Consider the following 12,859-nt stretch of genomic DNA (forward strand, 5'->3'; position numbering starts at 1 on the left):
ATCGTAAATGATTCTAGGATTTGAGAGACTGTGCAGTGCCCATAAGATGCATACAGATCCTTGGTAAGAATAAAGTAAGGATATCTTCTTTCAATTTATGTGTATTATTTCTTAAATGGTCATTAGTTGTTAGCAAATAAATACTTATTAAGTTGTTTAGAGAAAAATACTTAACAAATAGAACTGTTAGGTATTTCTATTGGTCTAAGAGTGCTGTGAAAAAATTACTAAAACACTAACAGTGCAGTGAATAGAGAAAGTTTGGGAACCTCTGAGTTAGCTAACCTTTAATTGACCAAGGATATGAGCATCATGCATGAAAAGAAATTTAATGAAAACTTTCTGAATTGATTTCTATTGTCAGTTGCTAATTCTCACCTAGATAAGTGATCTATCATGACTTGCTCTGCAACAATCTGTTTCTTCTTCTCTGCAGCCACAATTTCCTGGGAAGATTAAATAAAGACAATTTCACATCGATAAAGTAGAACCATACAATATTTAACACAAAAGTTCTAAAACATAAATTAAATATCTCTGATTTCCATCTTACATATAGATGGAAATAGATTACTATTATAGGTTATAGATTACTTTCCATCATTACTAAATTTAAATTTCAGTCATTTAATCTACAAATATCATTTATTTTCTAAGAAATAATGCACTTACATTTCAGCAAAAATTATCAGAATTTTCATCAGCTGCCTTTGCATTTTACGGGGCAAACTAAAGGAGAAAGAGACTATGGCATCCTTCCACTCTATTCCTCCCCTCAAGAGATGTCCTGCAAAAGGCATGTTAACCCGCTCCAAGAAGACTACCAACACCGACACAAAATAAGCTTAGTCTAACACTATTCACAGCAAAGGAAGGCAAAACTGAGTTTGAATTGTTTCACATTTCATCAAAAATCTAAAACATGGAAAAAAAAAAAAACTCTCCTCATTGAAAGTATAATATTTTCTCTGCATATAATGCATCAATAATATTTAATAAACTTTTCTCAATTACTACTTTGATTAAGCTTTTTTCATACTATTTTCTTTCACTTTTTTAAAATTATACTTTAAGTTCTAGGGTACCTGTGCACAATGTGCAGGTTTATTACATATGTATACACGGGCCATGTTGGTGTGCTGCACCCATTAACTCATCATCTACATTAGGTATATCTCCTAATGCTACCCCTCCCCTCTACCCCCTCCTCCCTCCCCACAATAGGCCCCAGTGCGTGATGTTCCCCTTCCTGTGTCCAAGTGATCTCACTGTTCGATTCCCACCTATGAGTGAGAACATGTGGTGTTTGGTTTTCTGTTCTTGCGATAGTTTCCTGAGAATGATGGTTTCCACCTGCATCCATGTCCCTACAAATGACACAAACTCATCCTTTTTTATGGCTGCATAGTATTCCATGGTGTATATGTGCCACGTTTTCTTAATCCAGTCTGTCACTGATGGACATTTGGGTTGATTCCAAGTCTTTGCTATTGTGAACAGTGCCAAAATAAACATACGTGTGCATGTCTCTTTACAGCAGCATGATTTATAATCCTTTGGGAATATACCCAGTAATGGGATGGCTGGGTCAAATGGTATTTCTAGTTCTACATCCTTGAGGAATTGCCACACTGTTTTTCACAATGATTGAACTAGTTTACAGTCCCACCAACAGTGTAAAAGTGTTCCTATTTCTCCACATCCTCTCCAGCATCTGTTGTTTCCTGACTTTTTAATGATTGCCATTCCAACTGGTGTGAGATGGTATCTTATTGTGGTTTTGATTTGCATTTATCTGATGGCGAGTGATAATGAGCATTTTGTTATGTGTCTGTTGGCTGTATAAATGTCTTCTTTTGAGAAGTGTCTGTTCATATCCTTTGCCCACTTTTTGATGGGGTTGTCTTTTTCTTGTAAATTTGTTTGAGTTCTTTGTAGGTTCTGGATATTAGCCCTTTGTCAGATGAGTAGATTGCAAAAATTTTCTCCCATTCTGTAGGCTGCCTGTTCACTCTGATGGTAGTTTCTTTTGCTGTGCAGAAACTCTTTAGTTTAATTAGATCCCATTTGTCAATTTTGGCTATTGCTGCCGTTGCTTTTGGTGTTTTAGACATGAAGTCCTTGCACATGCCTATGTCCTGAATGGTATTACCTAGGTTTTCTTCTAAGTTTTTTATGGTTTTAGGTCTAACATTTAAGTCTCTAATCCATCTTGAATTAATTTTGGTATAAGGAGTAAGGAAAGGATCCAGTTTCAGCTTTCTACTTACAGCTAGCCAATTTTCCCAGCACCATTTATTAAATAGGGAATCCTTTCCCCACTTCTTGTTTTTCTCAGGTTTGTCAAAGATCAGATGGCTGTAGATATGTGGTATTATTTCTGAGGGCTCTGTTCTGTACCATTGGTCTATATCTCTGTTTTGGTACCAGTACCATGCTGTTTTGATTACTGTAGCCTTGTAGTATAGTTTGAAGTCAGGTAGCGTGATGCCTCCAGCTTTGTTCTTTTGGCTTAGCATTGTCTTGGCAATGCAGGCTCTTTTTTGGTTCCATATGAACTTTAAAGCAGTCTTTTCCAATTCTGTGAAGAAACTCATTGGTAGTTTAATGGGGATGGTATTGAATCTATAAACTAGTTTGGGCAGTATACCCATTTTCACGATATTGATTCTTCCTATCCATGAGCATGGTATGTTCTTCAATTTGTTTGTGTCCTCTTTTATTTCACTGAGCAGTGGTTTGTAGTTCTCCTTGAAGAGGTCCTTCACATCCCTTGTAAGTTGGATTCCTAGGTATTTTATTCTCTTTGAAGCAATTGTGAATGGGAGTTCACTCATGATTTGGCTGTTGGTCTGTTACTGGTGTATAAGAATGCTTGTGATTTTTGCACATTGATTTTGTATCCTGAGACTTTGCTGAAGTTGCTTATCAGCTTAAGGAGATCTTGGGCTGAGACGATGGGGTTTTCTAAATATACAGTCATGTCGTCTGCAAACAGGGACAATTTGACTTCTTCTTTTCCTAATTGAATACCCTTTATTTCTTTCTCTTGCCTGATTACCCTAGCCAGAACTTCCAACACTATGTTGAATAGAAGGGGCGAGAGAGGGCATGCCTGTCTTGTGCCAGTTTTCAAAGAGAATGCTTCCAGTTTTTGCCCATTCAGTATGTTATTGGCTGTGGGTTTGCCATAAATAGTTCTTATTATTTTGAGATACATTCCATCAATACCGAATTTATTGAGAGTTTCTAGCATGAAGGGCAGTTGAATTTTGTCAAAGGCGTTTTCTGCATCTTTTGAGATAATCATGTGGTTTTTGTCTTTGGTTCTGTTTATATGCTGGATTATATTTATTGATTTGCATATGTTGAACCAGCCTTGCATCCCAGGGATGGTTATTGATGTGCTGCTGGATTTGGTTTGCCAGTATTTTATTGAGGATTTTCGCATCGATGTTCATCAGGGATATTGGTCTAAAATTCTCTTTTTTTGTTGTGTCTCTGCCAGCCTTTGGTATCAGGATGATGTTGGCCTCATAAAATGAGTTAGGGAGGATTCCCTCTTTTTCTATTGATTGGAATTGTTTCAGAAGGAATGGTACCAGCTCCTCCTTGTACCTCTGGTAGAATTCAGCTGTGAATCCATCTGGTCCTGGACTTTTTTTGGTTGGTAGGCTATTAATTATTGCCTTAATTTCATAGCTTGCTATTGGTCTATTCAGGGATTCAACATCTTCCTGGTTTAGTCTTCGAAGAGTGTATGTGTCCGGGAATTTATCCATTTCTTCTAGGTTTTCTAGTTTATTTGCATAGACGTGTTTATAGTATCCTCTGATGGTAGTTTGTATTTCTGTGGGGTCAGTGGTGATAACCCCTTTATCATTTTTTATTGCGTCTATTTGATTCTTCTCTCTTTTCTTCTTTATTAGTCTTGCTAACAGTCTATCAATTTTGTTGATCTTTTCAAAAAACCAGCTCCTGGATTCATTAATTTTTTGGAGGGGTTTTTTGTGTCTCTATCTCCTTCAGTTCTGCTCTGATCTTAGTTATTTCTTGCCTTCTGCTAGCTTTTGAATGTGTTTGCTCTTGCTTCTCTAGTTCTTTTAATTGTGATGTTAGGGTGTCAATTTTAGATCTTTCCTGCTTTCTCTTGTGGGCATTTAGTGCTATAAATTTCCCTCTACACAGTGCTTTAAATGTGTCCCAGAGATTCTGGTATGTTGTATCTTTGTTCTCATTGGTTTCAAAGAACATCTTTATTTCTGCCTTCATTTCATTATGTACCCAGTAGTCATTCAGGAGCAGGTTGTTCAGTTTCCATGTAGTTGAGCAGTTTTGATTGAGTTTCTTAGTCCTGAGTTCTAGTTTGATTGCACTGTGGTCTGAGAGACAGTTTGTTATAATTTCTGTTCTTTTACATTTGCTGAGGAGTGCTTTACTTCCAATTATGTGGTCAATTTTTGAATAAGTGTGATGTGGTGCTGAGAAGAATGTATATTCTGTTGCTTTGGGGTGGAGAGTTCTGCAGATGTCTATTAGGTCTACTTGGTGCAGAGGTGAGTTCAATTCCTGGATATCCTTGTTAAGTTTCTGTCTTGTTGATCTGTCTAATGTTGACAATGGGGTGTTAACGTCTCCCATTAATATTGTATGGGAGTCTAAGTGTCTTTGTAAGTCTCTAAGGACTTGCTTTATGAATCTAGGTGCTCCTGTATTGGGTGCATATATATTTAGGATAGTTAGCTCTTCTTGTTGAATTGATCCCTTCACCATTATGTAATGGCCTTCTTTGCCTCTTTTGATCTTTCCTGGTTTAAAGTCTGTTTTATCAGAGACTAGGATTGCAACCCCTGACTTTTTTTGTTTTCCATTTGCTTGGTAGATCTTCCTCCATCCCTTTATTTTGAGCCTATGTGTGTCTCTGCATGTGAGATGGGTCTCCTGAATACAGCACACTGATGGGTCTTGACTCTTTATACAATTTGCCAGTCTGTGTCTTTTAATTGGACCATTTAGTCCATTTACATTTAAGGTTAATATTGTTATGTGTGAACTTGATCCTGTCATTATATTAGCTGGTTATTTTGCTCATTAGTTGATGCAGTTCCTTCCTAGCATCGATGGTCTTTACATTTTGGCATGTTTTTGCAATGGCTGGTACCAGTTGTTCCTTTCCATATTTAGTGTTTCCTTCAGGATCTCTTGTAGGGAAAGCCTGGTGGTGACAAAATCTCTCAGCATTTGCTTATCTGTAAAGGATTTTGTTTCTCCTTCACTAATGAAACTTAGTTTGGCTGGATATGAAATTCTGGGTTGAAAATTCTTTTCTTTGAGAATGTTGAATACTGGCCCCCACTCTCTTCTGGTTTGTAGAGTTTCTGCCAAGAGATCTGCTGTTAGTCTGATGGGCTTCCCTTTGTGGGTAACCCGACCTTTCTCTCTGGCTGCACTTAACATTTTTCCCTTCATTTCAACGTTGGTGAATCTGACAATTATGTGTCTTGGCATTGCTCTTCTCGAGGAGTATCTTTGTGGCATTCTCTGTATTTCCTGAATTTGAATGTTGGCCTGCCTTGCTAAGTTGGGGAAATTCTCCTGGATAACATCCTGCAGAGCGTCTTCCAACTTGGTTCCATTCTCCCCATCACTTTCAGGCACACCAATCAGACGTAGATTTGGTCTTTTCACATAATATCATATTTCTTGAAGGCTTTGTTCATTTCTTTTCACTTTTTTTTCTCTAAACTTCTCTTCTCACTTCATTTCATTCATTTGCTCTTCAATCACGGATACTCTTTATTCCAGTTGATCGAGTCAGTTACTGAAGCTTGTGCATTTGTCACATAGTTCTCATGTCATGGTTTTCATCTCTATCAGTTCATTTATGGACTTCTCTGCATTGGTTAGTCTAGTTATCCATTCATCCATTCTTTTTTCAAGGTTTTTAGTTTCTTTGTGCTGGGTATGTAGTTCCTCCTTTAGCTCTGAGAAGTTTGATCTACTGAAGCCTTCTTCTCTCAACTCATTAAAGTCATTCTCTGTCCAGTTTTGTTCTGTTGCTGGTGATGAGCTGTGTTCCTTTAGAGGGGGAGATGCGCTCTGATTTTTTGAATTTCCAGCTTTTCTGCACTGCTTTTTCCCCATCTTTGTGGTTTTATCTGCCTTTGGTCTTTGATGATGGTCACGTACTGATGGGGTTTTGGTGTGGGTGTCCTTTCTGTTTGTTAGTTTTCCTTCTGACAGTCAGGACCCTCAGCTGCAGGTCTGTTGGAGTTTGCTTGAGGTCCACTCCAGACCCTGTTTGCTTAGGTGTCAGCAGTGGAGGCTGCAGAAGATAGAATATTGCTAAACAGCAAGTGTTGCTGTCTTTTCTTGCTCTGGAAGCTTTGTCTCAGAGGTGTACCCAGCTGTGTGAGGTGTGAGGTGTCAGTCTGCACCTAGTGGGGGATGTCCCCCAGTTAGGCTACTCAGGGGTCAGGGACTCACTTGAGCAGGCAGTCTGTCCGTTCTCAGATCTCAACCTCCATGCTGGGAGAACCACTGCTCTCTTCAAAGCTGTCAGACAGGGACATTTACATCTGCAGAGGTTTCTGCTGCTTTTTGTTTAGCTATGCCCTGTCTCCAGAGGTGGAGTCTACAGAAACAGGCAGGCCTCCTTGAGCTGCAGTGGGCTCCACCCAGTCCAAGCTTCCCAGTGGCTTTGTTTACCTACTTAAGCCTCAGCAATGGCAGGCGTCCCTCCCCCAGCCTCGCTGCTGCCTTGCAGTTAGATCTCAGACTGCTGTGCTAGCAATTAGGGAGGCTCCGTGGGCATGGGACCCTCTGGGCCAGGCATGGGATATAATCTCCTGGTGTGCCTTTTGCTAAGACCCTTGGTAAAGCACAGTATTAGGGTGGGAGTTACCCAATTTTCCAGGTGTTGTGTGTCTCAGTTTCCCTTGGCTAGGAAAAGGAACTCCCTTCCCCCTTGCACTTCCCAAGTGAGGCAATGCCTTGCCCCGCTTCAGCTCTCGCTGGTTGGGCTGCACCCACTGACCAGCACCGACTGTCCGACATGCCCCAGTGAGATGAACCTGGTACCTCAGTTGAAAATGCAAAAATCACCCATGTTCTGTGTCACTTGTCCTGGGAGCTGGAGGCTGGAGCTGTTCCTATTTGGCCATCTTGGGCACCCCCCACTTCATACTATTTTTCACTTTTCCAATTCATCTGAAACTATTTTTATGACTTTTTTAGGTCATACCTAATTGAAATATTGGTAATCATTCAATTCCAATTATATTATCATGCAGCTATAATGACTAAAATTTACCTTTAGAGGAGCAAATAAAAGAGGTTAAAAAATTAAGAAGTCAAAATAAAACTTGTTATATTTTTAGAAAGTAAATTACTATCATCCCCATTGATCACTCCAATAAATGAAATTAAGATAGAGGCTTTGTAACCTTAGAAAAAGTGCTTTATTTAAAACTGAGACAAAATATAAAATAAGAATGTCTAAAGACATATCACAGAAACAAAAAGTAAAACTTGTAAGAAAATTGGAAAAGTTTGGCATAAAATGCTATTTAGCCTGCACTAAATTTAGTTTTTTGGGTTTTTTTTTGAGACAAGGTCTTGTTATGTTGCCATATGTTATGTTATGACCTACGGAAACAAGGTCTTGTTATGAGCCACGGCACTACCATGGCTCACTGCAACCTCTGCCTCCTAAATTCAAGCAATTCTCATGCCTCAGCCTCCCAAGTAACTGGGACTACAGGTGTATGCCACTACAGCTGGCTAACTTTTATATTTTTAGTGGAGATGGGGTTTCACCATGTTGGTCAGCCTGGTCTCGAACTCCTGGTCTCAAGTGATCCCCCAGCCTCAGCCTCCCAAAGTGCTGGGATTATAGGTATGAGCCACCATGGCCAGCCTTAAATTTAGTTTTAATAATAATGTTAAAACAAAATTTAATAAGAATTTTAATAAGAATGTTAAAACTAAAGTTAATGTAGGCTAAATAACACTTTTATTTAGCCTAAATTATTATTAAACATTATTATTTAACATTATTTAAATGTTATTTAGCCTACACTAAATTTAGTATTTTTGTTTGTTAGAAATTCAAAATGTGTAGTTTACACATTTAATATGTCCCACATAAAGCTTACGTTATTTAATACATCTTGTGTCACTCTCTAAGCTCATGATGCTTTATAAGATTTTTATTTAGTAATAAATTTAAAAGAGTAATTAAAATGTTGAAAAATTAGCACAACCTAAAAGTAAAGCAAGGTATATTTTTTAATATCTAAGAGTGATTCATAAAGTGGACACTGACTAAAACATTAAAACTATACACAGAAAAGATCCACATCGGCCAAACACAGATGTAAAACTCAGATAGAAGCCAAAGAGGAGAGATTAACTGACACCATAGAGCTCATGCAGAAAGCCCACCTTGAAGTGCTGAAGCTTATGGTGGCTTATATTTTGTAGGAAAGGTTAGAACCCATAGGCACACTGATTTAGAGATCTGTATAAAGATAAAACAGATTAGAAGCAGAAGTGACACTGATGCAAGGATCTATCAACACTAAAAACTGAAAAAGGAGCTGGATGAGGTGGACACAAAAAAAGTAGTTTCACTGCTTCTATTTTCACTTAAGAGGTGTAAAATTAAATAAAGAAGTTTTCACCTACATTTTTAAAACAAATTGGTGCTAATTTCAGATGCCTTGAAAGCTTACCCATGTAAACGTTTCCTCAGAGGAAGGAGGAGACACTTAAATGCATACTACCAAAATAAAATAAAACTTGATAATGAATTTAGATACATTGTTCCTAACAATGCAGTTGTAAGGAAAAGAAATCCGTTAACATCCAGATTGCTTTGAATTACATCAAGAACAATACCCAATGAGCCTTAATTATTGTAACACCCATTTCAAATATAACTTCAGGGATATATCAGAATAAGCCTTATTTGAAACACTATTTTTCCCTAAAAAGTAGCATTTTTTAATTTTTAGGATAATCCTGATAATATTCTATTAAACATAAATACCCAAATAATAATAGGCACCAAAAAAAAAAAAAAAATGTGCATGTGGTTTAAGCAAAAGAACTCACAAATTTGCAACTTAGGACATCCACAGAAAATCAGTTCACATAGTCCAGAGATTGCTTATATATTGCTATATTGCTATTATTTCAGACATAATTGATTCTGGATGACTGTGACCCAAATAAAACATATGTTGAATCTCCACTCAATGATAATAGTAATGTAACTAACTAAATCCATATTGCTATGTTACTATTTATGCTATCAAAACCAGACTTTTCTCAACTTGTGAGCCACCACACTGGCATTCCAACAACCTGTTATAAGTATGCCTAAGACATTAATCACTTGGGTGTCTGGGGTGGTCAGTGACCTCCAGTTCCAAGCAGCTTAGTACCCTTACTCCAGAACATTACAGAAATGTTTTAATTATCTATTTGTGCCAGAACTGGGCTAACCATACTTGCCAACCTAATTGATTCAATTATGTAAAAGACATAATTGAAAGTTAATATTGAGCATCTGGAGTTTTGTTTCACTTTTCCTAAAAAAGAAAAACAACTTATTTCTGGAATTTCCTTAACTAGCCTGAATTTATCTAATGTTAGTAGCTCACTACTTCAAAAAAAATAACCAGGCTGCTTTTTGGGGGCGAGGAGGTGACAGCAAATAAACTCACTAACGTAAATAGCAGCCAACTCACATTTTGAACAGTATAAAATAAATGTTTCAAACACCTAAAGATTCAAGACAATTTTCTACAGAATATATACCAAACACAATTCAATCATTTATAAAAATGAGGACTCAATTTTCCGTTAATGAATATTCACCCGAGTCCAAATTCAATTGTTGCAATTATTTATTCCATTCAGTCTTTAAAATCTTAGAAAGCAGATTAGATTAATGGCTCACCAAATAAGTAAAAATGCTGACAACTTACTGCATCCAGTTTTCTTGCCCTCTGTTGTTTATCGCAAAGGTTGTCTGCATAACCTTGCTGTAAGAGGGCTTTCCTATCCAGAGCTGTAAGGTCATCTGTGTTGGCTTCTTTATGTTGCACACACTATGCATGAAAGAAATAAATGAAGCATCACACACATATTTAGAATGTTTGTTTTTAACAAAATATTGGAATAGATAACCACGGAATATCTCAGTGACTATTTGTACAGCAGTTAACAGTACAGGCTCTGAAAATCAGATTGCTTATATTTGAATCCAGCTCTTCCAGTTGCCAGCTAGATGATCTCTCTGTGTCTCAGTTTACTCATAGATAAAATGTGAATTAATAATAGAAACTACTTCACCAGAAACAAAAAGGATTAAGAGATAATACATGCCCAACATTTTATAAAAATTACTTGACACAGTAGGCATTACATAAAAGTTAGCAATTATTATAATTATTATTGTCCAATTTGAATCTTTGAAAAATTAATAAATGTGGGCATGTCTACTCCATTATAAAATTTAATTCAGAAATAAAATACTAAAAGATGAGTATAACCTTCCAGGTAAAAGATTATTTGGGATGCTAAAGAGATAAACATCAAATTGTTCTTTGACTATGAGATGTGTTTATGCTACCTCAGCAAAACAAAAAAAAAGGTTTCAATAAGATAGCAACTTGTCAAAACCTTTACAGATTTCAAGATTTCTTCCTCCCAGGGGTTATTCTTACTTTAGATCTTCCTTGAAAAGTCATACTCTATCTTAATACTGCTCTCTGTCTTTATGACCTTTGATTGCTGTATAAAATTTTGTTATATATTTGTTTAGGCTTTATTGCTTGCCTCTCCTAATGTAAGTTCCATGAAAGCAGGAACCTTGTCTGTCATTTTTATTGCCATATCCCTGGTTGCAGAACAGGATAATACAACGTGAGCACTCGATAAATATTTATTCAATAAACGAATAATGAACCTAGCGTAGGTATTTACTATTTAAAACTCAATTTATGAGGATACTTTATCATTTTATTTGTTTATCCACTAATATACTTCTTTCTAAATAGTGATTTATTTAAATAGGCACCAAAAAATGCTTAGCATTATATAGGTAAATTAAGCAGATTAATTTAATGCATATATTCAAATATAAGCAAAGCACTGTATTTTGTTCAGGTTGAAAACACTTTCGAAATAATTTTATTTTGTGTCAGCTTGTTTTCAACCTTTTACAAAAGGAAAACTGATATTTCCACTTAATATTTCAAATTCAACCTCCCAAAAGCAGACTTCTTTACAGTCTTCCCCTACCTCCAGTTAATGGTAACCCTCTTAGGCCAAAAGCCTTAGATCCATTCTTTTTTTATTTTAAAATATTTAATTGACAATAAAAATTGTAAATACGCAGTGTGTACAATATGATGATTTGATATACAGATAGATTATGTAATGATTATCACAATCAAATTAATTAATACATCCATCACCACACATAGTTACCATTTGTATTTGTCTGCGTATATGTGTGTGTGTCGTTAAGACACTCAAAATCTGCTTTCTTATCAAATTTCTAGGAAAAAAATACAGTATGATTAACTGTCATCACCACGAATACAGTAGTTCCTCAGAACTTATTTATCGTATAACTGAAACTTCATATCCGTTGACCAAGTCCCCATTTTCCCAACCCCTCCCCCCGAGTCCCTGGCAACCAATATTCCACTCTCTGCTTCTGTGGGTTCAACTTTAGAGTCCACATATAAGTGAAAACATAGAGTATTTGTCTTTCTGTGCCTGGTTTAATGTCCTGAAATTAATCCTTGTAGAGTCATTCTTGGTCTTCCCTTTCTCTCAAGTCTAAAGTCTACAACTAATCCATTCAAAAATCTTCTTAGCCCTACCTTCAGAATCTATCAACAATATGACTTTGTGAGACACTACAAGGTTCCAAGTCTGAAGCTACCATCACCAAGTCCAAGTCATCATCATCAAATTTTGCCTCGATTATTGTGACAGCCTCCTCAAAGGTCTTCCTGCTTTCATCTTTGTCCTATTCTCAATAAAGACCATCCTCAAAAGAACAAAGTAGCTTTCTGCCTCACAGAAAAAGACAAAGTCCTTACATGGCTTGTGTGACCTCCCTGAGCTGCCTCCCAAACTCCCTTTAACTCTCTGACCAACCTCCTTCCATCTCTCCCTTGCTCTCTCTCCTCTGACCACACTGTCCTCCTCAATATTTCTTAAACACTCCTGCTTCATGACACAGAATTTCTCCTGACTAGCTTGCTCCTCAGGTGTGTGCTAAAATGCTATCTTATCTAAAGGTCTCCCCCGGGATCCTATACAAATTGCTATCCCATACCCAAAGCCCTGACTTTCCTAGATCCCTTCTATACACCACACTTTTCACATGTGTCATACTAGCTGGGCTGACTGATTAATCATTCCATTGATTGATTTTTTTTCTCCTTGCCATTTTCTTCCATTAGGATATAAGCTCTTTAGAGGCAGAAATTTTTGTCTGTTTTATTCACTGACTTACCCCCAGTGCCTGGACAGGGGTATTGCATAAAGTTAAGCACTCAGCAATTATTTGTTGAAAGAATAAATAATAAATGAATAAATTATATTGATCATTTATACAATTAAAAAGGTTTCTTTAGAGTGAAAAAAGATGTATTTGAAATGAATAATAAGTACGATTAGGAAATTAAGATTATTTTCAACAAAATTGAAGTTTAATGATTTTCATGTTTAATTTCAAGATGTTTCATTATTTTAAAAATAGATATGTACACATAAATTTGCATTTTAGGTAACAAAACAATTTGACAACAAGAGATTCATCAGCTTTTAT

At 36.7% G+C, this 12,859-nt stretch overlaps 1 protein-coding gene across 4 annotated transcripts in view; it reads right to left on the reverse strand.

Moving 5' to 3' along the window:
* CAPS2 (calcyphosine 2) overlaps positions 1 to 12,859 on the reverse strand; it is a 121,375-nt gene that overhangs the window by 37,845 nt on the left and 70,671 nt on the right. For all 4 annotated transcript variants that reach the window (XM_023185925.3, XM_023186690.2, XM_023185221.2 and 1 more), the window contains 2 exons: positions 9,996 to 10,118; positions 379 to 446 (listed from right to left, as the gene is read on the reverse strand). In XM_023185925.3, the coding sequence (XP_023041693.1) occupies positions 379 to 446; positions 9,996 to 10,118 (191 nt within the window). The remainder of the gene's footprint in view (positions 1 to 378; positions 447 to 9,995; positions 10,119 to 12,859) is intronic.

Source organism: Piliocolobus tephrosceles, chromosome 10 (genome assembly GCF_002776525.5).
Source record: "Piliocolobus tephrosceles isolate RC106 chromosome 10, ASM277652v3, whole genome shotgun sequence".
Taxonomy (NCBI): Eukaryota; Metazoa; Chordata; class Mammalia; order Primates; family Cercopithecidae; genus Piliocolobus; species Piliocolobus tephrosceles.